The 27,184-nt window shown below is 43.5% G+C and overlaps 1 protein-coding gene and 1 pseudogene across 2 annotated transcripts in view; both read left to right on the top strand.

Annotated features, from left to right (window-relative positions):
* LOC139392350 (pygopus homolog 2 (Drosophila)) overlaps nucleotides 1-2,993 on the top strand; it is a 32,557-nt gene extending 29,564 nt beyond the window's left edge. For both annotated transcript variants that reach the window (XM_071140278.1, XM_071140279.1), the window contains exon 3: nucleotides 316-2,993. In XM_071140278.1, the coding sequence (XP_070996379.1) occupies nucleotides 316-1,920 (1,605 nt within the window). In that variant the 3' untranslated portion in view covers nucleotides 1,921-2,993. The remainder of the gene's footprint in view (nucleotides 1-315) is intronic.
* Nucleotides 2,994-4,777: 1,784 nt separating this feature from the next.
* LOC139391965 (tuftelin-like) lies at nucleotides 4,778-26,082 on the top strand (annotated as a pseudogene).
* Nucleotides 26,083-27,184: the final 1,102 nt, after the last annotated feature.

Consider the following 27,184-nt stretch of genomic DNA (forward strand, 5'->3'; position numbering starts at 1 on the left):
CTACTGCCTTCAACACATTGCTCCATAATGTAAACATTTTTGACGTGTTTGACTGGTGGCCTCTTCTTCGAGAAGGTTTTATTTGTCCTTTTACTGGTCTTGTTATGATGGTTGCACATTTAAGCATGGTCTAAACACCTCAAGTTAACATTTTACGTTGTAACATAGTTGACGACTTGTTACATCGATCAGTGGTTTCACTAGTTGACTATTCAATCATTCTATACTACCTGTAGCTTCTCTGCTCTTATCAAACTCATGTTGTTCAATCTCAAAGATCCATTATCTCCTCTCTCTCCTGATCTTGTGTTTCAGGGGGCCGGTGCCGCGTTCTCCCACCTCTCTGAGTTTGCGCCCCCTCCTACCCCCATGGTGGACCACCTGGTTGCCTCCAACCCTTTTGATGATGACTTTGGCCCCCCATCGCTGCCGTCCCGACCTGGTGGGGCTGGAGTTCCAGGAGGGGGTCCATTCCTCCCAAGCCCCGGGGCAGGTGGAGGAGGGGGGCCTTATGGAGGCAGGATAGGCCCCGGGGGCATGGGCTTCATGGGGGGCCCTGGGGGAGGCCCTGGAGGACCAGGACGGAGACCGCCCTTTGGCCCAGGACCACCCAACGCAGGACCGCACCACCAGCTGGGCTTTGGGGGGATGCCTGGCTTTGGGGGTGGAGGTGGCGGAGGAGGTTTCCCAGGACCCGGGGGTCCTTCGCAATTTAACATGCCCCCCAATTTCAGTCCGCCCATGCACCCGGGACCGGGGTTCAACCCTATGCTGTCCCCTGGTGGTATCGGGGGTCCTGGAGGAGGGCCACCGCACCCTCGGTTTGGGATGCCCCCGCAGCAACAGCACGGACAGGGTGGGCACCCCTTCAACAGCCCCCCTTTGCCCGGTGGCGGAGGACCCAGGGGACCCCCCCATGGCCCCATGAACCCCATGGGTGGCATGCCTGGTGGGATGAACATGATGGGGGGCATGGGCGTTGGCCCAGGAGGAAACATGGGAGTGATTCCAGGTTTACCCCCTCAAGGACAGTTCCCTCCCTCACAGGATGGCCCATACCCAGGCCTCAGCCCCCCGGGCCCAGGGAACGATGAGGGGAAGAACTTTGGCGGAGGTGGGCCCCAGTCTGGGCCTCCGCAGCAGCAGCCTAACTTAAACACATCTGGTCCACCGGGTCCCAACAACACTCCCCCCGGGCCCCCCAACTCTGGCCCTTCCCAGCCTGGAGGAGGCTTCCCTGACCAGCAGCCCAACACGCCCGGCCAGCCCCCCTCAGCACCGCCCCAGTCCAACCCCAACTCCTCCCCCACCGGCCCACTCAACGGCTCCCAGCCCCTGCAACCGCCACCCAATCAGCTGCAGGGGCCCAACTCTGCCAACGCCCCCTCCTCCAATAACCCATCCCAACAGCAGTCAACTCCGCCGAATTCTTCCCTTGGATCAACCCTTTACAACCAGCAGAACAACACCCCTGGTGGAGGCTCCATGCCAAATGCTCCCCCCAACTCTGCCCAGAACAACATGACCAACAACAGCAGTGGGGGTAACACCCCCGGCAGCAACCCCAACCCCCCTTCCAACTCTACCCCCAACACTCAGTCTCCGCTGCCCCCCGGCCCCGCTAACCCCTCCACCGGCCCAGGCTCCGGTCCAGGGAAGCTGGGCGGCCCGGGCATGGTGTTCCCCTGCGGCTTCTGCCTGTCGGAGGTGCACGACGACCAGGATGCCATCTTGTGTGAGGCGTCGTGCCAGCGCTGGTTCCACCGTGACTGCACGGGCCTGACGGAGCCAGCCTACGGTCTGCTGACCCGAGAGAGCTCTGCTGTCTGGGCCTGCGACTTCTGCCTCAAGACCAAGGAGATCCAAGCTGTGTATGTCCGCCAGGGCTTGGGCCAGCTGGTGGCTGCCAACGAGGGCTGAGGAATGGAAGGCGGAGGAGAATAGACTGGGAGGGAGGAAGGGGTGCAGGGGAAGAGGCATTGACTGCTCTGATCTCTCTCAGAATGGCTTTGGGCTGGGTTTCCCAAAATAATCGTAGCGCTAAGATCATCTTAATTCCATTGAAACTCAATGGACGAAAGATGATGTAAGTGCTACAATGCTTTTGGGAAACCCAGCCCTTGTCTACCCACCAGCTACTCACCCAACCTTATCTGACAAGCTTTTTACAATGCCTGATTAAATAACTTTATTAAATACATAAACACACACTTACATGAAGCACTTTTAGTGACTCTTTTGGACTGAACAACTGATTTCCCCCTACATGACAAATGTCCACTCCACATGAACCCCCCCAGACATCCGGCCTGCCGACCAGCAAAGCACTGACACCAACACACTACCTCATACTTTGTGACTGACCGGTAAGGGCCCCTCGCACTGACACACTGACTGACTGACCCCTGGTGAGAGCGTGGTCACCACACATACCCCTGGTTCTGACCCAGAGCAGATGACTCCAAAGGTGATCCAAACCGCCCCTCAATGTACTTGACTGTCCTCCCTCCGAAACCTCCAGAGAGCAAATGAATGGCGCCACAGAAAAGTGTAGATATACAGCCTGAACATTTGCCCAAAACACGTGTCTGTCGATCTTGGAATGCAGGAGAATCAACCAATGAACGAAAAAAATGAACTATATTATGTCTAGGTTCTGTCAATGGACTTTTTGTTTTTATACATTGAATCAACCATTTTTTAAATATTTTTTTTTCACTGGACATGGAAGTTGTGATATCAGTGCTGTTTGGATGGTGTTGGCATAGCTACAAGTAGTGACGACATGGTCATATCCGATGTGTGTACTAGTCTTTGGGGTTGCATGTGAACCAATGCAGTAACTTTGTCCGATCTGTTTTTATTTGTAATTTGGTCTCTGCTAGAGGCCTCAAAGTAGACCAAATAACGGCGCGAAAAATATCAGTTTTCATATTACTGTCATGGCAGGTGTTTCTAATTTTTCTTAAAAATAAAAAATCTGTTCAATTTGCCTTTTTCTCAACTGTTCCCTTTGCACTGATATGTGCTCTGTAATAATGTGCTCTATGCTGGCGCCCTCTGGCTGGAACCTGGGGGACTGACCAGCAGCCCACACAGTGGGGGAAGGCACTAAACTCTGAAGTAGTAAATTTAATTGTTTTTGTACTCGTCCTCTTCCAAAAAAAATAATATTTGTGGCTTTTTTGGAATTAAACATGGGGATATGCTAAACCCACTAAAAACAGATATGGTGCTATCCTAGTCCAGTTTGTTCAAATTGTCTAATGACCGGAGCAGAGTTGTTTCTTACATTGTTAGCCCACATAATCTTAAGCGTTATTACATACAGCCAGGAAGAACTATTGGATATCAGAGCGACGTCCCACTTACCAGCACTATGACTTTCCCGAAGCAGATCCTTTGTCCGAAACACCCAGGGCATTTGAACGGATTCCAGAGGCTGACCCAAATGTGTTAATTAAAAAAAATATATTTAACCTTTATTTAACGAGGCAAGTCAGTTAAGAACAAATTATTATTTACAATAATGGCCTAAGAACAGTGGGTTAACTGCATTGTTCAGTGGTAGAACGACAGATTTTTACCTTGTCAGCTCGGGGATTCGATCTAGCAACCCTTCAGTTACTGGCCCAATGCTCTAACCACTAGGCTACCTGCCACCGGAAAGGGGAAGACGGAGCGGCCTTCTAGTCAGACTTCAGAGGAGCGCACACCACCCATCACTTCCAAGTATATTACTTGCTAATGTCCAGTCTCTAGATAACAAGGTAGATGAAATTAGGGCAAGGGTTGCTTTCCAGAGACATCGGGGATTGTAATAAACTCTGTTTCATGGAAACATGGCTCTCTCGGGATATGCTGTCGGAGTCGGTACAACCACCTGGATTCTTTGTGCGTTGCGACGACAGGTATAAACATCTCTCCGGGAAGAAAAAGGGCGTGGGGGTATGTTTCATGATTAATGACTCATAGTGTAATTGTAACATACAGGAACTTGAGTCCTTTTGTTCACCTGACCTAGAGTTCCTCACAATCAAATGCCGACCTTATCTCCCAAAGGAATTCTCCCCGGTTATTGTCACAGCCGTGTATATCCCCCTTCAAGCCGATACCACGACGGCCCTCAATGAACTTTATGCAAACTGGAAACCGTATATCCGGAGGCTGCATTTATTGTAGCTGGGGATATTAACAAAGCAAATTTGAGAACAGGGCTACGTACATTTTTATCAGCATAATGACTAGCACTCGCTCTGGAAAAACACTGGATCACCGCTACTCTAAATTCCGCGATGCATACAAGGCCCTCCCCTTGACCTCCTTTCGGCAAATCTGACCACAACTCCATTTTGCTGCTCCCTTCCTAAAGGCAGAAACTCAAACAAGATGTACCCGTGACAAGGACTATTCAACGCTGGTCTGTCCAATTGGAATCCACGCTTCAAGATTGTTTTTATCATGAGGACTGGGACATGTTCCGGGTAGCTTCAGAATAATATACACGTCTACGCTGATTCGGTGAGTGAGTTTATAAGGAAGTGTATAGGAGATGTACCTACTGTGACTATTAACCTACCCTAACCAGAAACCGTGGATAGATGGTGGCATTCACTCAGAACTGAAAGCGCAAACCCCGCATTTAACCATGGAGAGGTGACTTTGAATATTGCCTAATACAAACAATGTAGTTATTCCCTCTGCAAGGCAATCAAACAAGCGAAATGTCAGTATAGAGGCAGTGGAGCCGCAATTCAACGGCTCAGACACTAGGCGTATGTGGCAGGATCTACAGACCATCACGGACTACAAAAGAAAAACCAGCCACATCACGGACACAGGAGTCTTGCTTCCAGACAATCGAAACACCTCTGCCCGCTTTGAGGATAATACAGTGCCACCAACGCGGCCCACGATCAAGGACTGTGGTCTCTCCTTCTCTGTGGCTGATGTAAGACATTTAAACGTGTTAACCCTCGCTAGGCTGCCAGCCCAGACGGCATCCCTAGCCGCATCCTCAGAGCATACACAGACCAGCTGGCTGGTGTGTTTAAGGACATTATCTCTCCCTATCCCAGTCTGCTGTCCCCACATGCTTCAAGATGGCCACCATTGTTTTTGTACCCAAGAAGGCAAAGGTAACTGAACTAAACGACTATCGCCCCGTAGCACTCACTTTTGTCATCATGAAGTGCTTTGAGAGACTAGTCAAGGATCATATCACCTCCACCTTACCTGTCACCCTAGACCCACTTCAATTTGCGTACTGACCCAATAGGTCCACAGACGATGCATCGCCAACCCACTGCACACTGCCCTGGACGAGGAATACCTACAGTTGAAGTCGGAAGTTTACATACACTTAGGTTGGAGTCATTAAAACTCATTTTTCAACCACTCCACAAATTTCTTGTTAACAAACTAGTTTTGGAAAGTCGGTTAGGACACCTACTTTGTGCATGACACAAGTAACTCTAGCAGCAATTGTTTACAGACAGATTATTTCACTTATAATTCACTGTATAACAACTCCAGTGGGTCAGAGGTTTACATATACTAAGTTGACTGTGCCTTTAAACAGCTTGGAAAATTCCAGAAAATGATGTCATGGCTTTAGAAGTTTCTGATAGGCAAATTGACATTTGAGTCAATTGGAGGTGTACCTGTGGATGTATTTCAAGGTCTACCTTCAAACTCAGTGCCTCTTTTGCTTTTACTCAAGTGTGATTTTACTGGGTGACTAACTTTTACTTGAGTCATTTTCTATTAAGGTATTTTTACTTTTGCTCAAGTATGACAATTGGTTTATTTTTCCACCACTGGGAATTTGTCTATTTCCTGAATTGAGTAGTCTCCCTAGGCCAGGGGTCATCAACTTCATTCAACCAGGGCCCTGGAACATAATTACAAATAATTTGTAGACTGCAAATTGACCGCAAGAAGCCGAAACGGATATATTTTACTAAAACATAACCATTTCAAACCTTGCTTACATTTGTATACAATCACATATCTCCATGTGGGAATACTTTGGAAATGTATTTGGAGCTGATTTGCTGGTGTTTTAACAGTCTTATGTCCAACAACTAAAAAGTATTTTGATCAGAGAACTTGGGTGGCTAAATAATATCCCCCATGGGCCAAATTCGTGCCGCGTGCCGCCAGTTGGGGAACCCTGCCCTATGCAGGCAGGTTGCCTCCCACATTAACATTCTGACATACACGGAGTGTACAAAACATTATGAACACCTGCTTTTTTCCATGACATAGACTGACCAGGTGAAAGCTATGATCCCTTATTGATGTCACTTATTAAATCCATTTCAATCAGTTTAGATGAAGGGGAGGAGACCGGTTAAAGAAGGATTTTTCAGCCTTGAGACAATTGAGAGATTGATTGGATATGTGTGCCATTCAGAGGGCAAATGGGCAAGACACAATATTAAAGTGTCTTTAAACGGGGTATGGTAGTAGGTGCCAGTTGCTTCGGTTTGTGTCAAGAACTGCAACACTGCTGCGTTTTTCACACAACAGTTTCTTGTGTGTATCAAGAATGGTCCACCACCTTAAGGACATCTAGCGAACTTGACACAACTGTGGGAAGCAATGGAGTCAACATGGCCCAGCATCCATGTGGAATGCTTTTGACACCTTGTAGAGTCTGTGCCCTTACAAATTCAGGTTGTTCTGAGGGCACAAGGGGGAGGGTATTACTCAATATTAGGAAGGTATTCTTAATGTTTTGTACACTGCATAGCGCTGTTGCCCTAGGTCTGGGATTTCCGAGACTGATTTGAGTGAATTTAAATGATTTTGACCCAAATCCCGAATGGTACTGACATGAGCATTGATAACCATTATGCCAATTCCATCTTTCAGTGTCTGACATGGGGATTATATCCATCTAAATGCATTGTTGATGTCTGAGAAACAGAATTTTGTTCTGCTCTGTAGAAATGTACTGTTGGGGTCCTCATCAAGACTTTCCACTGATACATTGTAACAATCCAACATAACTTGTTTTTGGTCATAGATGAGCAGTGAGCTATGAAGAAAATGTATCTTGTTAAAGAAAATTAGTTATTACCATGGCATGATGCAAGTAGTCTTTCTATGGGCCAGGAGAAACTGCACTCCAACCACTGTATTACCATTCATGACCAAAAACCGAATGGATCCTTGGTTGCATTAATTCACAAATCACCTCAAATCAGTCATCAAACAACATGATCAATCTTATATAGTCACACAGTGGAACTGCAACCTTATATAATTGTGTAGTGTAAACCTATATGTTAGGCTGCCAGATTTCTCTTGTGGTAGTCAATTGTGATATTTAATTCCGATATTCATTGTGATCAATCCATGATCATTGGTGATCAATCCATGATAATTTATCTCTAGACTATTATTTTATTATTTTGAGAATAGCCCAAAATTCTATTGAAAAGAAACTGGGTTAATGTACTCAGGTAGCCTATAGCAAACATAGCTATGAAGCGCAAATAATCGTAATCGCTAGACCATTGATTGGCAGCAATGTCCCGCCAATATCGAAAAGACCGTGCGTTCAATAGGTGCCGCCTTCCCCGGTATCCTGCGCCAATTAGCTTGTTTCGAGGGCGGGACGATAGTTATCTGACGTACCCGCTGTCAACAGGTTGCTCTTGTAGCAGTAGTGGGAATTTGTTTGTCCACAGTATAATGTGAAACAATTCAATTCAAGGGGCTTTATTGGCATGGGAAACATATGTTAACATTGCCAAAGCAAGTGAGGTAGATAATTTGTATTGTTTATTTCACTTTGGTATATTAACAGTAAACATTTAGAAGTTTCAAAAGAATAAATACATTACAAATGTCATATGTATATATAGTGTTGTAACGATGTACAAATGGTTCATGTACAAAAGAGAAAATAAATAAGCATAAATATGTGTTGTATTTACAATGGTGTTTGTTCTTCACTGGTTTACCTTTTCTTGTGGCAACAGGTCACAAAGTGTGCACATAGCCTGTCTTCTCCATCAGTGTTTTATTCTAGGCTACTACACTGCGAGAGCAAACACACTTCTCGAAAATCAAAGGAGACTTGATACGACACTTCTGATATCTCGCCTGGAACTTCCTCTTTTATAGCAGGTAGACTACAGTAGGCCATTAACGCGCCTGTATATGTCGTTGACAGCTACTTATTTGCCCCAGTATCTGTGCGCTAGAGATGTCGACGATACACGTTATACTCATCGTCGACATCTCTAACGCACAGATACTGGCGCACTATCCGAGTTATTATTTGCTTATGCTACTGTATTTGTTCTTGCCGTTGGTCGGTGTCAGTAAATGATTGCCAAAGGGAATTGTTTAATCGTATTAAATAGCTTCTGCATTTCGCTGAGCCAGCGTTTTTTGGGGATATGCTACCTGTGGCTTTATGGTACGTTGGCAGCAGTTTTACTTATACTCTGCTTTTCCTGGCCACAGTAATAACCTACAGCGTGGTGATATAAAATGTATTATAGCGCTGTAATTGTATGGATATTAACATGTAGCCTTTCAGCGTACCCTGGACATTTTGTATAAAATAATAGTAAACACGGGATATCTCATAGTGTCGGTTTATAGATAGAGAAGTAGGTTGCAGATCTGCAGACAGCATTTCGCAGAGGCAGACTTCGCGATGAAGGACTTTTCGAGGGTTATGGTGTAGGGGTCACCGACCGACCATCATCAAACGCGACTGAACGAAGGAGGCCACGCGAGTCAATGCAATGGAGCCCCAGAGGTAACGTTAACCGGTCATAACTGTGGTTGATTAGGCTAGCGTTAGACACTGGACAACTTTGTTGCAACTCCAGTCGAAGGTAACTAGCTAATTGCATCTGAAGTGTTTTGTGTAACACCCCCCAGCAAATAAGGTTAGCAAGCAACTCAACTGCAACTAAAATTGCAACACAGTTTATCCGTGTACCCCTGTTATTAGGTATCGTTAGTTACTGTAGTTAGCTCCCACCTCAGATAGACAAGTACTGTAATACATTTTGTTGACAAATTTGTTTTTGTAATGTTTTGTTAGCTCCACCTCATTTAGCTAGACTGAAGTTGACATAGCTAATGTTTGCTGATAAATACATGTCCCTGTATTTGCTGTGTGTGTGTGTGTGTGTGTGTTGATAAAGCATACAACAGGTAGATTGTTAATGCCAACTGATATATGTGGGTTCAGTTGTCTTAACAAAACGTTTGCTTGTTTTCAGGATGACATCTTCATCCCTGAAAATGTTTTCATCCTGGAGGAGGAGACTGTGCAGGAGGCAGGTGGTACATGCAAATCCATGTTATTTCTAAGGCTATTGTTTATGTCAAGTATATGCAGTGATTCTTGAATATAACTATAGCCAAATAGATTCCTTAATTGTTTTCTACCAAAAGGAAAGAACGGTTAGTACAGCATGCCGAACTGACCCCTGGGTGCCAGAGTGTTCCTGTGCTGTGGTGGAGAAGAGGTCCACCGGGACCATCACTAAAGAGCTCAGGGCCCAGCTAGATTGCGCTCACGACCATCAGTATACAATCGAGTCGTGCCCCTAGTCGCCACAGATGGAGCTGACTGAGAGTGAGATCAGTGAAGACCATAACTCGCTACATCAACCTGAGAGCTCAGAAACACACTCATCACAGTGCGAGCTAAAATATACTATCGATCACTCTGGGGGAGCGGGATGGTGTTCCGAAAATGGAGAAGGAGCAGGCCATTCAACAGCGAATTCAAAGATACACCCATCCATAAAGGGAATTGGAGTGGAATTGTTTTTCCAAATATTTTTTTTACCAGTTTCAATGGATGTGCTTCCTTGTCCTGGTTCTGCTGTTTCGACTCTCTCTTTCAACCTATTATTGCTCAGCTATGAAAAGCCAACTGACATTTGCTCATGAGCTGTGGAACAGTTGCACCCTCTATAAACACTGTGGTTATTATTTTGACGTAAAAAGGGCTTTTGTCTATATATTTGATTGATTGATTGATGTGCTGGATGCTGTGTATTCACTAACTGTCTGAGTGGTGGGAAATTTTTATAGTATCTGTAACATATTTTGGTGTGTATATAATGCATTTGAACTTCTTTTGACTGGCTATGGCTTTCCAGATTGCCCAACACTGCTATTTGTAAGGTTAATTTTAAGTGCATGTTGTGATTTCCTTAACCATTCCTGAACCTGTGACCAGAAACAAGCTACATAGGGGCAATACCAGAATAAGTAATCTACTGATTCAGTCTCTTCACAACCAAATCTACAGAGCTGAGATTGTTGTATGCCCCATACATATAGCATTCTGTTGATGGCAATAATTTAAATAATCATTTTAATTGATAAAAAGTGTCGTGTCAAGTGTGGTTGTTTGTACCAGTTCATAAACCATGTGCCATGGAATTGGTACATTGAAAATCTTCTCCTGTTTTTTCACAGCTGTCAACATTTTTGTCCTCAGATGAAACTGGTATATTTTTCTATTTATGCCAGTTCCTTTCATCCAAAGTGTATCTTTAATATATGGCAGGCAAACAAGTTCCATACCTTCTCCCTTTTTCACTTGTCTCCTCCATTGTTGTGGTAGTGCTGCAATCAGTTGGTTGTAAATTTGGATTGAGCAGATATTCCCATATATTTTCGATAACTGCATACGTGACATACAGTACTTGTGCATTGATTTTAAGAAAGGCAATGATGTTTATGGTTAGGTACACATTGGTGCAACGACAGTGCTTTTTTCGCGAATGCGCTTGTTAAATCATCACCCGCTTGGCGAAGTAGGCTGTGATTCGATGATAAATTAACAGGCACCGCATCGATTATATGCAACGCAGGACAAGCTAGTTAAACTAGTAATATCATCAACCATGTGTAGTTAACTAGGGATTATGTTAAGATTGATTGTTTTTTATGAGATAAGTTTAATGCTAGCTAGCAACTTACCTTGGCTCCTTGCTGCACTCGCGTAACAGGTAGTCAGCCTGCCACGCAGTCTCCTCATGGAGTGCAATGTAATAGGCCATAATCAGTGAAAAAAATGCAGATTTACCGATTGTTATGAAAACTTGAAAACGTCCATAATTAATCGGCCATTCCGATTAATTGGTCGACCTCTAGTATGTACGTACGGTCACTGTGGGGACGATGTTGTCGGTGCACTTATTGATAAAGCCGTTGACTGAGGTGGTATACTCCTCAATGCAATTGGATGAATCCCATAACATTTTCAAGTCTATGCTAGCAAAACAGTCCTGTAGAGTAGCATCCGCATCATCTGACCAGTTCTGTATTGAGCGAGTCGTTGGTACTTCCTGCTTTAGCTTTTGCTTGTAAGCAGGAATCAGGGGGATAGAATTATGGTCAGATTTAACAAATGGAGGGTGAGGAAGAGCTTTGTATGCGTCTCTATGTGTGGAGAAAAGGTGGTCTAGAGTTTTTTCCCCCTCTGGTTGCACATGTGACATGCTGGTAGAAATTAGGTCAAACTGATTTACGTTTGCGTGCATTAAAGTCCCCTGCCACTAGGAGCACCGCTTCTGATTGAACATTTTCTTGTTTGCTTATAGCCTTATACAGCTCATTGAGTGCAGTTTTAGTGCCAGCATCGGTTTGTGGTGGTAAATTGACGGCTACAAAAAATATAGATGAAAATGCTCTTGGTAGATAGTGTGGTCTACAGCTTATCATGAGATACTCTAGCTCGGGCAAGCAATATCTCAAGACTACCTTAATATTAGACATTGCTCACCCCAACCCCTCGTCTTACCGGACGTAGCTGTTTTGTCCTGCAGATGCACGGAAAACCCAGCCAACTGTATATTATCCGTGTCGTCGTTCTGCCATGATTCGTGAAACACAAGATATTACAGTTTTTAATGTCCCGTTGGTAGGATAGTCTTGAATGGAGCTCATCTAGTTTATTCTCCAGTGATTGCACGTTGGTCAAAATAATGAATGGTTGAGGTGGGTTACCCACTTGCCGACACATTCTCACATTTTCCGCCCCCTGTATTTCCATATTTTCTTCATGTGAATGACAGGGAATTGGACCTTGTCTGGGACCAGCATTATATTCCTCGCTTTAGACTCATTAAAGAAAAATTATTTGTCCAGTTCGAGGTGAGTATTCACTATTCTGATATCCAGAAGCTATTTTAGGTCATAAGAGGCGGTAGCATCAACATTATGAACAAAATAAGTTACAAACAATGCAAAAAAAGGATCCCGTAAATCGGCAGCTATTTCCTCCAATTCCATTCCAATCAAAGTATTTCTAGTGTGTGTGTGTGTGTATTTTTGATGTAAATTCTTATATGTGTGGTGTCTTTCTCTTTAGGTTCGGTACTGTTTGAAGACTTTGAGGGAACAGACAAAATAATAACAACAATAAGGTAGCTAAGCCACTCAAGGTGCGTTCACATTGCAAATTAGCCCAGGGCTAAGAGCCTCCTTAGCCCTGTGCTAAGGGAGATTTTAGCGCGGAGCTAAGCGAGTGTTCACACTTGCACATTCTGAAGTGTTCTGTTCACTGTCTGAAGTGTTCACACTTGCACATTCCTAGAATGCTCACTGTCCAATCACAAATGTGACACTTAATTGACATATGCTTGTGATGCCTGCAATGCATTCTGCATGTAAATTCATACTATTTATTCCTTGAGTTGAGAGAGAACAACTGTGGTCGAGCGAGCAGAGGACAAGTGCAGGCCAGCGTGGTGCGCACAAATTAAACTTAAGAGCTTGCGAGTGTGACTTTGAGCAAGCAGAACTGAATTTCCACACGCAGTAAATTAGAAAGCAGAGATGTTTGTTTGCCTAAAGAAATACTTACTACATGTCAAGACTCAGAAATTACTGCACTCACAGAAATGTGTCCCATCATGGATGTCTTTTCTCCCTGTCACACCAATTTTTCAGTTTGCTCTCCAAAATACATTTGCTCTCACAACTGCTTACTATAATTTTATAACGGAAATTCTAGCCAATGAACATAGCCTGTAACAGTCTACTGAAAAACGCAATTGGTCAGGTATTTGGACCAATCACAGCTTGACTGCTCTAACCGGATTTTTGACCACAGAGATGAAAGGGGACAGTGAAAGGTGAATGATGGCTGAGAGAAAGGATAGGTGGCAGCAAGACAGCCCGCCTTGCCGCTTTGTGGACAACGACTCCCATTGTTAGGGCGGAGAAACATGTGTCTTGTCAGTATATCTATAATCTTTGGTACTGTTTTAGCCCGCCGATCTAGTTAGAAAGAAAGGCCTCCTGTTGTGTTGGCTTATGAACAGTGAAGAGTTGTAGCTGTATGCACTGCAGTGTTTTAAATGCCAAAGGATGGGACATGTAGCTGATCAGTGTAAAGGACAGAAAAGATGTGTGGAGGGAAACATGTGTCGTGTCTTTGGCTATGCCGGATTAAGTGATATGACATGCTATCCTATAAAATAACTTCTCCGTAATTAATATTACCTGATTGAGCTAATCATGTAAATGTAATTAACTCGAGAGTCGGGGCACCACGAAATAATATTTATAGAGCTGTTATCTTCCGAATAAACTCTTAAAGACCTAGTAATATTTTACATCAATAGCAGTCAATATTAATCATCACCTTAATTCAGTCTCATCTGAAAGTTGTAAATTATTGAACCCTGGCGAACCCTGGCTAACAAGATGAATCAGCAATACAAAATTGGGTTTAATTATGTATTTACTAAATACCTAACTAATCACACAGAATTACACACACACATAATTAATCATAACTTGATTACAAATTACGTCATAAAGGAAAATGTCCCTAGCGGGCGGAGCAGATATGACAGCTTGTTACACAAAAGAAAAGGGTCTGGGTTTGAGTGAAAGAGCGGGAAGACTGAGTAACAAAGGAAGAAGCTGTGCTATCGTAAATACAGTATCTTATGCATTCTGAATTACCGCCCATTTGGAAAAGGAAAATGCAATAAATATTTACTCTGAGCTGTGCTTCAGTAGGTTGGTGGTAGATGGAAGGCCGTGTTGCCAAACCGAGTCCTTTGAAGAATGTCAATTGGAAAACGTTGTAGTAACGTTGTTGTGTGATAGACGGGATACTCTGTCTGTTCCTTCCTAACCCTCGTTTGCAGCTGCTGTTGCTAACTCAACGGCTAGGAGGTACACTTCTGTAGTGAATAAGAGTTCAAAGTTCATACCATTCGCAACCAAAGCTCACGCTGATGTTGGCTTCGTTCTGTAGTTATTATCTGAACCATTCTGACATCGGACCGTCATCCTCACATCCTCGGAACAGGAGGTTACATTTTCGTCAAGGCTTTATATAGTGGAGCGAGAAGGGTGTGTCTGAAAAGTTTTATAACCCCTGTCTCTTCACAGGGGCGGGCCACTGATTGAGCAGAGCCCTAACCTTATGAAAACCCAAATCTCACATTTTAGAAGCTAAAATCACATTTCATCCCATCACAAATAATTTAATATTCAAACATTTAAATTGAACAACAATTCCATGTGAATCCGATAACTGATGTGTAGACTTTCCACTGTAGAGTTGATGTCGTCTTATCATTGACTGACATCATATTCATTAAGTACCACCGCATATGTTCAATTGGTCAGATTACCAGAATATAGTTAATTTCCCCCCACCTTCTGATGTTCCCAGAATCTCTATGTTAACCAAGGGGTTTGCAAATGTAACATCAGTAGGGTAGAGAGAGGAAAAAGGGGGGAAGAGGTATTTATGACTGTCATAAACCTACCCACAGGCCAACGTCATGACACATGATTATGGTGAATGTGAAAGCAATGTTAAGGTTAGGTGCTGTAATTGTGGGGGAGAACACAGTGCAGAATTTGGTGGATGCCATGTACAGAGAAAGGCTAGAGATGCTCAGAGATATAGGATCAGTCATGATGTATCATATGTAGAGGCCGTAAAACAGATTGGTAGAAATTTGGGATTTATTTGGTTTTGAATTTTATTTTCATGGTAGTACAGAATTGGGCAGATCATGATTGAGTGTACATTCCACCACAGTAGGTGGAGGCATGCACTTTAAACATTTGTTTGCGGACCACCATGATATCCTAGAAGAAGAAGAATGATTGCTGACAAAATTGGAGAGGTAATTTCGATCATTTTTCATTATCGAAACTAGTTAACCAACTAGCTAGCTAATCAATTATTGAAGTCGGGGGTTATTTGGTCTTCTGTTATTAAAAAATTATGAACTTGAAAAGTTATTAATAAACAAATTAGGCACACTTGGGCAGTCTTGATACAACATTTTTTTTACAGAAATGCAATGGTTCATTGGATCAGTCTAAAAATTTAGCAAATACACTGCTGTCAGCTAATGGCCAAAATCTAAATTGCACCTGGGCTGGAATAATACATTGACCTTTTCGCTTGTATTTCAAAGATGATGGTACAAAAAATGGTTGGTTTTTTTCTTTGTATTATCTTTTACCAGATCTAAAAGGTTATATTCTCCTACATTATTTTCCTATTTCCACAAACGTTAAAGTGTTTCCTTTCAAATGGTATCAAGAATATGCATATCCTTGCTTCAGGTCCTGAGCTACAGGCAGTTAGATTTGGGTATGTCATTGTAAGCGAAAATTGAAAAAAAAAAGGGTCTGATCCTTAAGAGTTGTTATTAAAGCAGGCTAATGATGAGTCAAGCTAGGTGAACGTCAGGTAGCTAGGAAGCTAACTAGATAATGTTAGATAGCGATCTATTGTTTAGCCATGTGGTTTAACCAAAGCTGCTGTCTATCGGTTAGAAAGATGTTTCTGTATTGAATGTATCTGATAGTCATTGCTAAACAATATGAGTAGTGTAGGTAAGGTGAACCTATAGGAGGATAGTTCTCCACGAGCTGGGCTGGGCATGAACTGACAGCATACTGTTCAGTACTGAGCCATGCTGACTGACAAGTGGCATGGATAGGTACAGGATAATTCTATGGTAACGGAGTGATGCAGAGACTAAGATTTTTCACTTTAAAATGCATGTCAGACAAACCGATGATGCAAATTGTTAAAAGTAGTCCATGTGCATAGATTTGTATTGTTTGTTTCACTCTGAAATAATTTGTTTCTTTTTGACATAATCTGAGATCAGCATCACTCTGTTACAGTGGAATTGCCCTATAGCTCAGCTCAGTCCAGTCCCACATCTTGTTATCACCTATTTGGCTAAATGATTAACCATAGTTGCCTCTTTTGATACAGCCAGAGCAGTCTTAAAATAGACTGTTGCCTTGAATGAAACATTAAAATGTTAAAACATTTAAACTCCAATTGAACTCTGTGACATTTCCTGACATCTTATTTTCCTCTCTCTCTCTCTCTCTCTCTCTCTCACTCTCTCTCACTCTCTCTCTCACTCTCTCTCACTCTCTCTCACTCCAATTGTTCTCAGGAGACAGGTCAGTGTGTGTAGAGGGAACACATTTGAGCAGGTGGAGTCAGGCTTCTACTTCATCTCCCTGGCCACTACACCAATGAGGCTGAGGACCTCAAGTTTGGACCAGTGGGACACCAACTCATCTTATGCCTATCACAACTCGGCACATATGTATCGTTCCACCTTCCTCAAACTCTAGTGCCATGCTTTTGATGACCATTTTACCAATGTCTATGGATTGTACAAGGATTTTATGTCGGGACTTCCAACTCCACACTAAATTTAATTCCATCTCCTGTATTGTTCTGCCCTCTCTATAGATTATGCTAATGCACCACTGTAAGAACCTGGAGATTTTCACTGGTTCTGAGGGAGGTGACGTGGCCACAAACAGTGCATGGGACACCTTCCAGCACTACCTCTGTCTAGAGAACAGCCAGAGAGGGTGGTCAAGACATCTGCCGTAACTTCATCTTTAGTGTGTCAGCTCTGCTGTACCTGGGAGCTAAAGGTATGGCACAGCACTGCCAACAGTCATGTATGCTTAAACATACTAGTATGCTCATTTATCTGTTTTTTAAAGCGGCATTCAGCAGTTGAAACAATAAGAAGTATACTCCCCGCCCCTGTTTGATAAAAAACTGAGGGATGGGGTTGGAGAAATGTAACCACTCTCAAATTCATAGACAGAGCTATGGATGCAAGAACTGACCATCACGCCTTCTAAAACACCGTTGGAGGAGACGACCCAAGGTTCCTCGCCTTAGACCTCCTCCAATGGGTTTCGAGATGGATGCAAATGGAGAGGAGGTGAGGAGTTGAGCAGAGATCAATTGTGACAGAGCTCATGTCATTGTTTTAGTTGGAATTTTATGTTGAAGGATACATTCATTCTGTTTGCACTTATATCTTGGTTTTACCTGTGCTCTTTCCACAGATGGCTCTGGCTTGCTGATGTCATCTGATCTGATGAGATTCCCTATGTGATTTGACTCCTGTATCACTGACTGTATTAAAAAAGAAAAACATCCAATGACAAATATAAATAATTTGGGATTCTGTAATTGATAGTCGATTGGGTCAAATCCAATTCAAAAGCACGAGATGGCACGCGCGAGCAAACACTGAGTTAAGAGAGAAGAAATGTGGTCCAGCGAGAAGAGGATGGGTCCCCTGCACAGGCCAGTCAGAGTGCAATTTAAACTTGCAAGTGTGACTTTGAGCAAGCAAAACATCAGTCACACATAAAAATACATCTTAAACAGTACATAATATGTTAATAAATGTCTTATTACTTGTAACATAGGTTGCGTGTAAGAGAGAGAATGTTGCTCACATGTTGTTTGTCCGTTAGCCCAAGGCTTTGGAATACAAGTGTGAATCCTTAGCCCAGGGTTAAATCATAGCCCAGCCAGGGTTAACAATGCTTGTGTAAACACAGGCTAAGCTAGCCCAGGGCCAGTCTAGCCTGGGGCTAAGAACAATGCAGTGTGAAATGGCCTTCAGAGGCTCATCTCAAGCTCTTTCTAATACTCAAATGCAAACAATCCAGCATCGTCAGTATTTGTATCTGTTTTACTCCACTAACCCCTTCACTCTGCCTCAGTTTCCAGCCAATGTTTACATAGTCACCCTGCCTACCAACCAAACAATTGTCACCAATCATAACATTGTTGGGACAGAGTCATACACAAATGTAAGACCATATTTGCATGTCAACACCCACTAACCTTCGTTATCTAAAATGTTGTGGGTTTTTTTTGCATCAGTTTCACATTAGTGCTTTTTATATAAAGAAAGTATTAAATTACTGTGGAGACAATTTGAGTATGAATTTGAATTTGAACATGAACTGAAAATTACATTTATATTCAAACTATAAAAGTATTTGCCAAGTCATAGGAAAGCATACAATGCCTTGCGAAAGTATTCGGCCCCCTTGAACTTTGCGACCTTTTGCCACATTTCAGGCTTCAAACATAAAGATATAAAACTGTATTTTTTTGTGAAGAATCAACAACAAGTGGGACACAATCATGAAGTGGAACGACATTTATTGGATATTTCAAACTTTTTTAACAAATCAAAAACTGAAAAATTGGGCGTGCAAAATTATTCAGCCCCTTTACTTTCAGTGCAGCAAACTCTCTCCAGAAGTTCAGTGAGGATCTCTGAATGATCCAATGTTGACCTAAATGACTAATGATGATAAATACAATCCACCTGTGTGTAATCAAGTCTCCGTATAAATGCACCTGCACTGTGATAGTCTCAGAGGTCCGTTAAAAGCGCAGAGAGCATCATGAAGAACAAGGAACACACCAGGCAGGTCCGAGATACTGTTGTGAAGAAGTTTAAAGCCGGATTTGGATACAAAAAGATTTCCCAAGCTTTAAACATCCCAAGGAGCACTGTGCAAGCGATAATATTGAAATGGAAGGAGTATCAGACCACTGCAAATCTACCAAGACCTGGCCGTCCCTCTAAACTTTCAGCTCATACAAGGAGAAGACTGATCAGAGATGCAGCCAAGAGGCCCATGATCACTCTGGATGAACTGCAGAGATCTACAGCTGAGGTGGGAGACTCTGTCCATAGGACAACAATCAGTCGTATATTGCACAAATCTGGCCTTTATGGAAGAGTGGCCAGAAGAAAGCCATTTCTTAAAGATATCCATAAAAAGTGTCGTTTAAAGTTTGCCACAAGCCACATGGGAGACACACCAAACATGTGGAAGAAGGTGCTCTGGTCAGATGAAACCAAAATTGAACTTTTTGGCAACAATGCAAAACGTTATGTTTGGCGTAAAAGTAACACAGCTGAACACACCATCCCCACTGTCAAACATGGTGGTGGCAGCATCATTGTTTGGGCCTGCTTTTCTTCAGCAGGGACAGGGAAGATGGTTAAAATTGATGGGAAGATGGATGGAGCCAAATACAGGACCATTCTGGAAGAAAACCTGATGGAGTCTGCAAAAGACCTGAGACTGGGACGGAGATTTGTCTTCCAACAAGACAATGATCCAAAACATAAAGCAAAATCTACAATGGAATGGTTCAAAAATAAACATATCCAGGTGTTAGAATGGCCAAGTCAAAGTCCAGACCTGAATCCAATCGAGAATCTGTGGAAAGAACTGAAAACTGCTGTTCACAAATGCTCTCCATCCAACCTCACTGAGCTCGAGCTGTTTTGCAAGGAGGAATGGGAAAAAATTTCAGTCTCTCGATGTGCAAAACTGATAGAGACATACCCCAAGCAACTTACAGCTGTAATCGCAGCAAAAGGTGGCGCTGCAAAGTATTAACTTAAGGGGGCTGAATAATTTTACACGCCCAATTTTTCAGTTTTTGATTTGTTAAAAAAGTTTGAAATATCCAATAAATGTCGTTCCACTTCATGATTGTGTCCCACTTGTTGTTGATTCTTCACAAAAAAATACAGTTTTATATCTTTATGTTTGAAGCCTGAAATGTGGCAAAAGGTTGCAAAGTTCAAGGGGGCCGAATACTTTCGCAAGGCACTGTATGTGTCCCCTCACCACATCACTCTGTTCTGTGAAAAGGCTGCTGGTCTCAGTTTCACGCAGACTGTAGTGATACAGACCAAATATATCGAGAGATCTCACACACAACACACACACACACCTTAGCACAACATATCCAATTTCCCACCACATTATCTCAGGCTCAGTGGAGCACATCATAACGTCCTGTAAAAAGACACCAGACATCCATTACCTAGGTAGTGGGAAAAACAATACATTCTAAGGGAATAAACATCTACACAGACAGTAACTGAAGTCTATGACCTGTCTGTGTATGCTAGTGTCCTGTTACACTGGCCTCCATTCTAAAAAGGTGTCATGTTAAAGAAAACGATACATATATTGTTACATATATGATCTTCTACCGGAAAAACCAGTGTGTATTCAGCTGACAGACACATGACATTCACCTGACGCACCAACCTATTTAGGTGACCTTTTACCTCAGGCAATTACGGAAACACTTATTTGCAAATGGTATGCAAATAGTATGTCAGCACCTAGCACTCTCTATCTGTTTGTTTACTCTATGTCCAGGTTCATTGAGCTTGCTTTTTCTCTCTCGCACATGTCAGGGAGAATTCAGAGGGCAGTGCTAAGTATGGGAGGTGAGCAAGCGCCTGAATGCCCAGCTGAAAGAGTCTGAGAAGAGACACCAGGAGGAGAAGGACTGAATGCAGGTCAGTGTTCACCAGATGATGAAGAATATTCATCCCCCTCTTTCTCTCTCTCTCTTTCATCTCCCATCCTTTTTTTTTTACTCAACTTGTCTACTGTCTCATCGGTCTCCCTCTTTCTTTTCCCCATCCCTCTCTCTCTATCATCCTCTATCGTTTTTGTTCGTTCGTTCAACTGTTATTCAGTGTCATCTCAGAACACAGTCATTAGTTCCAGTGTCATCATGATGCGTATGTGTTGCATAATATTACATCCCAGTCCACAATTGAATTTGAACTATTTCCTGACCATTACTGTAACTAGATGTAATTGGGAACTCCCCCTGCAGACTGAAAGCGGTGAGTTCAGCCGGCGTCTTGACAAGCAGTCGAAGCACCTGCAGCGAGTGGAGGGGTAGGCGGAGGAGCGAGGTCAGAGGTTGGAGGAGTTGGAGCGGCTGCTGGGGGGCATGGAGCTGGAAGGTGTTGTCCTGAAGGACAAAATGGCCGACAGCGAGGCTGAACTGCTGCAGCTGAGAGCAGCCAAGGAGGGGGGCAGGTGAAAAAGCAGAGGTGAGGAGGATCTGTCGCCATAATGACTACAAATCAGTCATACAACTGAAACGTAGACTGTCTGCACATAGTATCTCATATACAACTCTACATGAGTATACAACAATACAGTCCTCAGCAACAGACATTGAAACATTGCTACTCAAGCCTACAACGTTCATGAATTGCCATACTTATAAATCCAAAGTTTGAAAAGAGTATACAGCATATTTTTTAAGATACTAAAAAGGATACGGTATACTCCCTGTAAAATTTGGACCCATAAATATGGCAAGTTCATACACAGTGTAGATATGATGGTAATTCTGTTTATGTAACCACTGGGTTGTGGTGTGAGAACTGAGGAGCTGGAGAAGGAGCTGGCTGTCCTGAAGGAGAAGATCCATCATCTGGACGACATGCTGAAGAGCCAGCAGAGGAAGGTCTGCCACATGATCCAACAGCACACACACACACTCGGATGCATATACACGCATGCGGCAGATACACACGCACATACAGTGCATTCTGAAAGTATTCAGACCCTTTGACTTTTTCCACATTTTGTTACGTTACAGCCTTATTGTAAAATTGATTACATTCCCCCCCTCTGCATCAATCAATCATTGCTGTTCTGGTTAGTGTTTATTGGCTTATTTCACTGTAGAGCCTCTAGCCCTGCTCATTATACCTTATCCAACCTTTCAGTTCCACCACCCACACATGCAATGACATCACCAGGATTCAATTATGTTTCTAGAGACAATATCTCTCTCATGATCACTCAATACCTAGGTTTACCTCCACTGTATTCACATCCTACCATACCTTTGTCTGTACATTATACCTTGAAGCTATTTTATCGCCCCCATAAACCTGCTTTTACTCTCTGTTCCGGACGTTCTAAACGACCAATTCTCATAGCTTTTAGCCGTACCCTTATCCTACTCTGTTCCTCTGGTGATATAGAGGTGAATCCAGGCCCTGCAGTGCCTAGCTCCACTCCTATACCCGAGGAGCTCTCTTTTGATGACTTCTGTAACCGTAATAGCCTTGGTTTCATGCATATTAACATTAGAAGCCTCCTCCCTAAGCTTGTTTTATTCACTGCTTTAGCACACTCTGCCAACCCGGACGTTCTAGCCGTGTCTGAATCCTGGCTTAGGAAGACCACCAAAAATTTTGAAATCTCCATTCCGAACTACAACATTTTCAGACTAGATAGAACGGCCAAAGGGGGCGGTGTTGCAATATACTGCAAAGATAGCCTGCAGAGTTCTGTCCTACTATCCAGGTCTGTACCCAAACAATTTGAACTTCTACTTTTAAAAATCCACCTATCTAAAAACAAGTCTCTCACTGTTGCCACCTGCTATAGACCACCCTCTGCCCCCAGCTATGCTCTGGACACCATATGTGAACTGATTGCCCCCCATCTATCTTCAGAGTTCGTGCTGCTAGGCGACCTAAACTGGAACATGCTTAACACCCCAGCCATCCTACAATCTAAGCTTGATGCCCTCAATCTCACACAAATTATCAATGAACCTACCAGGTACCACCCCAAAGCCGTAAACACGGGCACCCTCATAGATATCATCCTAACCAACTTGCACTCTAAATACACCTCTGCTGTCTTCAACCAAGATCTCAGCGATCACTGCCTCATTGCCTGCATCCGTAATGGGTCAGCGGTCAAACGACCTCCACTCATCACTGTCAAACGCTCCCTGAAACACTTCAGCGAGCAGACCTTTCTAATCGACCTGGCCGGGGTATCCTGGAAGGACATTGACCTCATCCCGTCAGTAGAGGATGCCTGTTTTTTTCCTCACCATCTTAAATAAGCATGCCCCATTCAAGAAATGTAGAACCAGGAACAGATATAGCCCTTGGTTCTCTCCAGACCTGACTGCCCTTAACCAACACAAAAACATCCTATGGCGTTCTGCATTAGCATCAAACAGCCCCCGTGATATGCAACTTTTCAGGGAAGCTAGAAACCAATACACACAGGCAGTTAGAAAAGCCAAGGCTAGCTTTTTCAAGCAGAAATTTGCTTCCTGCAACACAAACTCAAAAACGTTCCGGGACACTGTAAGGTCCTTGGAGAATAAGAACAACTCCTCCCAGCTGCCCACTGTACTGAGAATAGGAAACTGTCACTACCGATAAATCCACTATAATTGAGAATTTCAATAAGCATTTTTCTACGGCTGGCCATGCTTTCCACCTGGCTACCCCTACCCCGGTCAACAGCACTGCACCCCCACAGCAACTCGCCCAAGCTTTACCCATTTCTCCTTCTCCCAAATCCAGTCAGCTGATGTCCTGAAAGAGCTGCAAAATCTGGACCCCTACAAATCAGCCGGGCTAGACAATCTGGACCCTTTCTTTCTAAAACGAAATTGTTGCAATTGTATTACTAGCCTGTTCAACCTCTCTTTCGTGTCGTCTGAGATTCCCAAAGATTGGAAAGCAGCTGCGGTCATCCCCCTCTTCAAAGGGGGGGACACTCTTGACCCAAACTGCTACAGACCTATATCTATCCTACCCTGCCTTTCTAATGTCTTCGAAAGCCAAGTCAACAAACAGATTACCGGCCATTTCAAATCCCACCATACCTTCTTTGCTATGCAATCTGGTTTCAGAGCTGGTCATGGGTGCACCTCAGCCACGCTCAAGGTCCTAAACGATATCTTAACCGCCATCGATAAGAAACAATACTGTGCAGCCGTATTCATTGACCTGGCCAAGGCTTCCGACTCTGTCAATCACCACATCCTCATCGACAGACTCGATAGCCTTGGTTTCTCAAATGATTGCCTCGCCTGGTTCACCAACTATTTCTCTGATAGAGTTCAGTGTGTCAAATCGGAGGGCCTGTTGTCCGTGCCTCTGGCAGTCTCTATGGGGGTGCCACAGGGTTAAATTCTTGGACCGACTCTCTTCTCTGTATACATCAATGATGTCGCTCTTGCTACTGGTGAGTCTCTGATCCACCTCTACGCAGACAACACCATTCGGTGTACTTCTGGCCCTTCTTTGGACTCTGTGTTAACAACCCTCCAGACGAGCTTCAATGCCATACAACTCTCCTTCCATGGCCTCCAATTGCTCTTAAATACAAGTAAAACTGAATGCAGATCGCTGCCTGCACCTGCCCGCCCGTCCAACATCACTACTCTGGACGGTTCTGTCTTAGAATATGTGGACAACTACAAATACCTAGGTGTCTGGTTAGACTGTAAACTCTCCTTCCAGACTCACATCAAACATCTTCAATCCAAAGTTAAATCTAGAATTGGCTTCCTATTTCGCAACAAAGCCTCCTTCACTCATGCTGCCAAACATACCCTTGTAAACCTGACCATCCTACCGATCCTCAACTTCGGCGACGTCATTTACAAAATAGCCTCCAATACCCTCCTCAATAAATTGGATGCAGTCTATCACAGTGCCATCCATTTTGTCACCAAAGCCCCATATACTACCCACCACTGCGACCTGTACGCTCTCGTTGGCTGGCCCTCGCTTCATACTCGTCGCCAAACCCACTGACTCCAGGTCATCTACAAGACCCTGCTAGTCCCCCCTTATCTCACCTCGCTGGTCACCATAGCAGCACCCACCTGTAGCACGCGCTCCAGCAGGTATATCTCTCTGGTCACCCCCAAAACCAATTCTTACTTTGGCCGCCTCGCCTTCCAATTCTCTGCTGCCAATGACTGGAACGAACTGAAAAAATCTCTGAAACTGGAAACACTTACCCCCCTCACTAGCTTTAAGCACCAGCTGTCTGAGCAGCTCACAGATTACTGCACCTGTACATAGCCCATCTATAATTTATCCCAAACAACTACCTCTCTCCCTACTGTATTTATTTATTTATTTTGCTCTTTTGCACCCCCATTATTTCTATCTCTACTTTGCCTGTCCACGACCATTCTCTTGCCTATTCCCTTTGGATTTATTAAACATCTTAAACTCTAACCATCTGCCTCCTGTGTCTGCATTTGGGTCTCGCCTAGTGTCATGATACCTACACTGTGAATGTTTAAATGATGTATTCAATACAGACAAGAAATACAATTTCTGTGTTATTTGTTTAAGCACGCTATGTTTGTCTGTTGTGACTTAGATCGGATCATTTTGCAGAAATCCAGGTAACTCCAAAGGGTTCACATAATTTTGTTGCCACTGTACGAGTATTCTGTTTTGTGAGTGTTACAGCTGCAGAACTCACGGACAGTGATCCAGGAGAGAGATCAAGTGATCAGGGATCCAGAGGAGAAGGTGATTTTCTGGAAGCTGAGGTCCGTACTCAGCTATCTATCTGTACAGCTAGCTATCTGTGTTGTGGTGCATGTGCATGTTTTTGAGGGATAGAGGTCCCTCTCTCTATGAGTGACTTTTCACCCCTCTCCAGAACACAGAGATGCGTGACCAGATGGACTACTTCCTGGAGGGTCAGAAGCCCACCTCTCTGCCCACCAAAGAATGGAAACCCAAACCCCATCATCTACAGGTGACAACACCATCTTCCTGTCTCTTATCTCTATAGGGCCGATTTCCCGGACACAGATTAAACCTATTCCTTAGTCCTGTGCTAGGCCTAATCTGTCTGGAAAACTGGCTCATAATAGTTCTTCACATTTGACTCACCTGTCTTGACATTCAGTCAGTGTGTGACGGTTATTTTCATGAACAACAGCAATGCAGTATACTTTTTGAGGATAGAAACGAGGGCCAAGGAAGTGGAAGAAAATCTACCACCTTGTGTTTTACGGTATATTTCTGCTTTTTTGCCCACAGTAAGCTGATAAAACCTTCAACAACGCAAGGCAACAAGTCACTTCCTTTAATCAGTCATTGAGGTCAAGGCTTGGGAGCGGGAGAGAGAATAGTATGTGAGTAGTCTGTCCACGCATGTACAGTGTATTCGGAAAGTATTCCGACCACTTGACTTTTTCCAAATATTGTTACGTTACAGCCTTATTCTAAAATGTATTAAATTGTTTTATTTCCTCATCAATCTACACACAATACCTCATAATGACAAAGCAAAAACATGTTTTTATGTTTGCAAATTCATTATTATTATTATTTTTAAATATCACAAGTATTCAGACCCTTTACTCAGTACTTTGTTGAAGCACTTTTGGCAGCGATTACAGCCTTGAGTCTTCAAGCTCTGTCAAGTTGGATGGGAAGCATCTCTGCACAGCTATTTTCAGGTCTCTCCAGAGATGTTTGATCAGGTTCAAGTTGGGGCTCTGGCTGGGCCACTCAAGGACATTCAGAAACTTGTCCTGAACCCACTCCTGCATTGTCTTGGATTGTGTGCTTAGGGTTGTTGTCCTGTTGGAAGGTGAACCTTCACCCCAGTCTGAGGTCCTGAGCACTCTGGAGCAGGTTTTAATCAAGGATCTCCGTACTTTGTTTCGTTTATCTTTCCCTCGATCCTGACAGCATGATGCTGCCACCACTATGCTTCACCGTAGGAATGGAATTGGCTAGGTGATGAGCGGTGCCTGCTTTCCTCCAGACGTGATGCTTTCTTATGGTCTAAAAGTCCTTTAGGTGCTTTCTGGAAAGTTCCAAGTGGGCTGTCATGTGCCTTTTACTGAGGAGTGGCTTCCATCTTGTCACGTTCGCTGGAATAAATATTGGAACAAGCTGCAGCGTGATATGGTTTCCACATATTATTTATTAGAAACTAACAAAAACAATAAACAAAGAAAGAACGAAAGAAAGAACTAACCATAACTAAGAGGTGTAACATACACTAACTCAAAACAATATCCCATAAAACAAAGGTGGAAAAAATGCTACTTAAATATGATCCCCAATTAGAGACAACGATAACCAGCAGCCTCTAATTGGGAATCATACCAAACACCAACATAGAAAAACTCAACTAGAACCCCACATAGAAAATAACAACTAGAAACCCCTCCTGTCACGCCCTGACCTAC

Source organism: Oncorhynchus clarkii, chromosome 32, assembly GCF_045791955.1.
Source record: "Oncorhynchus clarkii lewisi isolate Uvic-CL-2024 chromosome 32, UVic_Ocla_1.0, whole genome shotgun sequence".
Taxonomy (NCBI): Eukaryota; Metazoa; Chordata; class Actinopteri; order Salmoniformes; family Salmonidae; genus Oncorhynchus; species Oncorhynchus clarkii.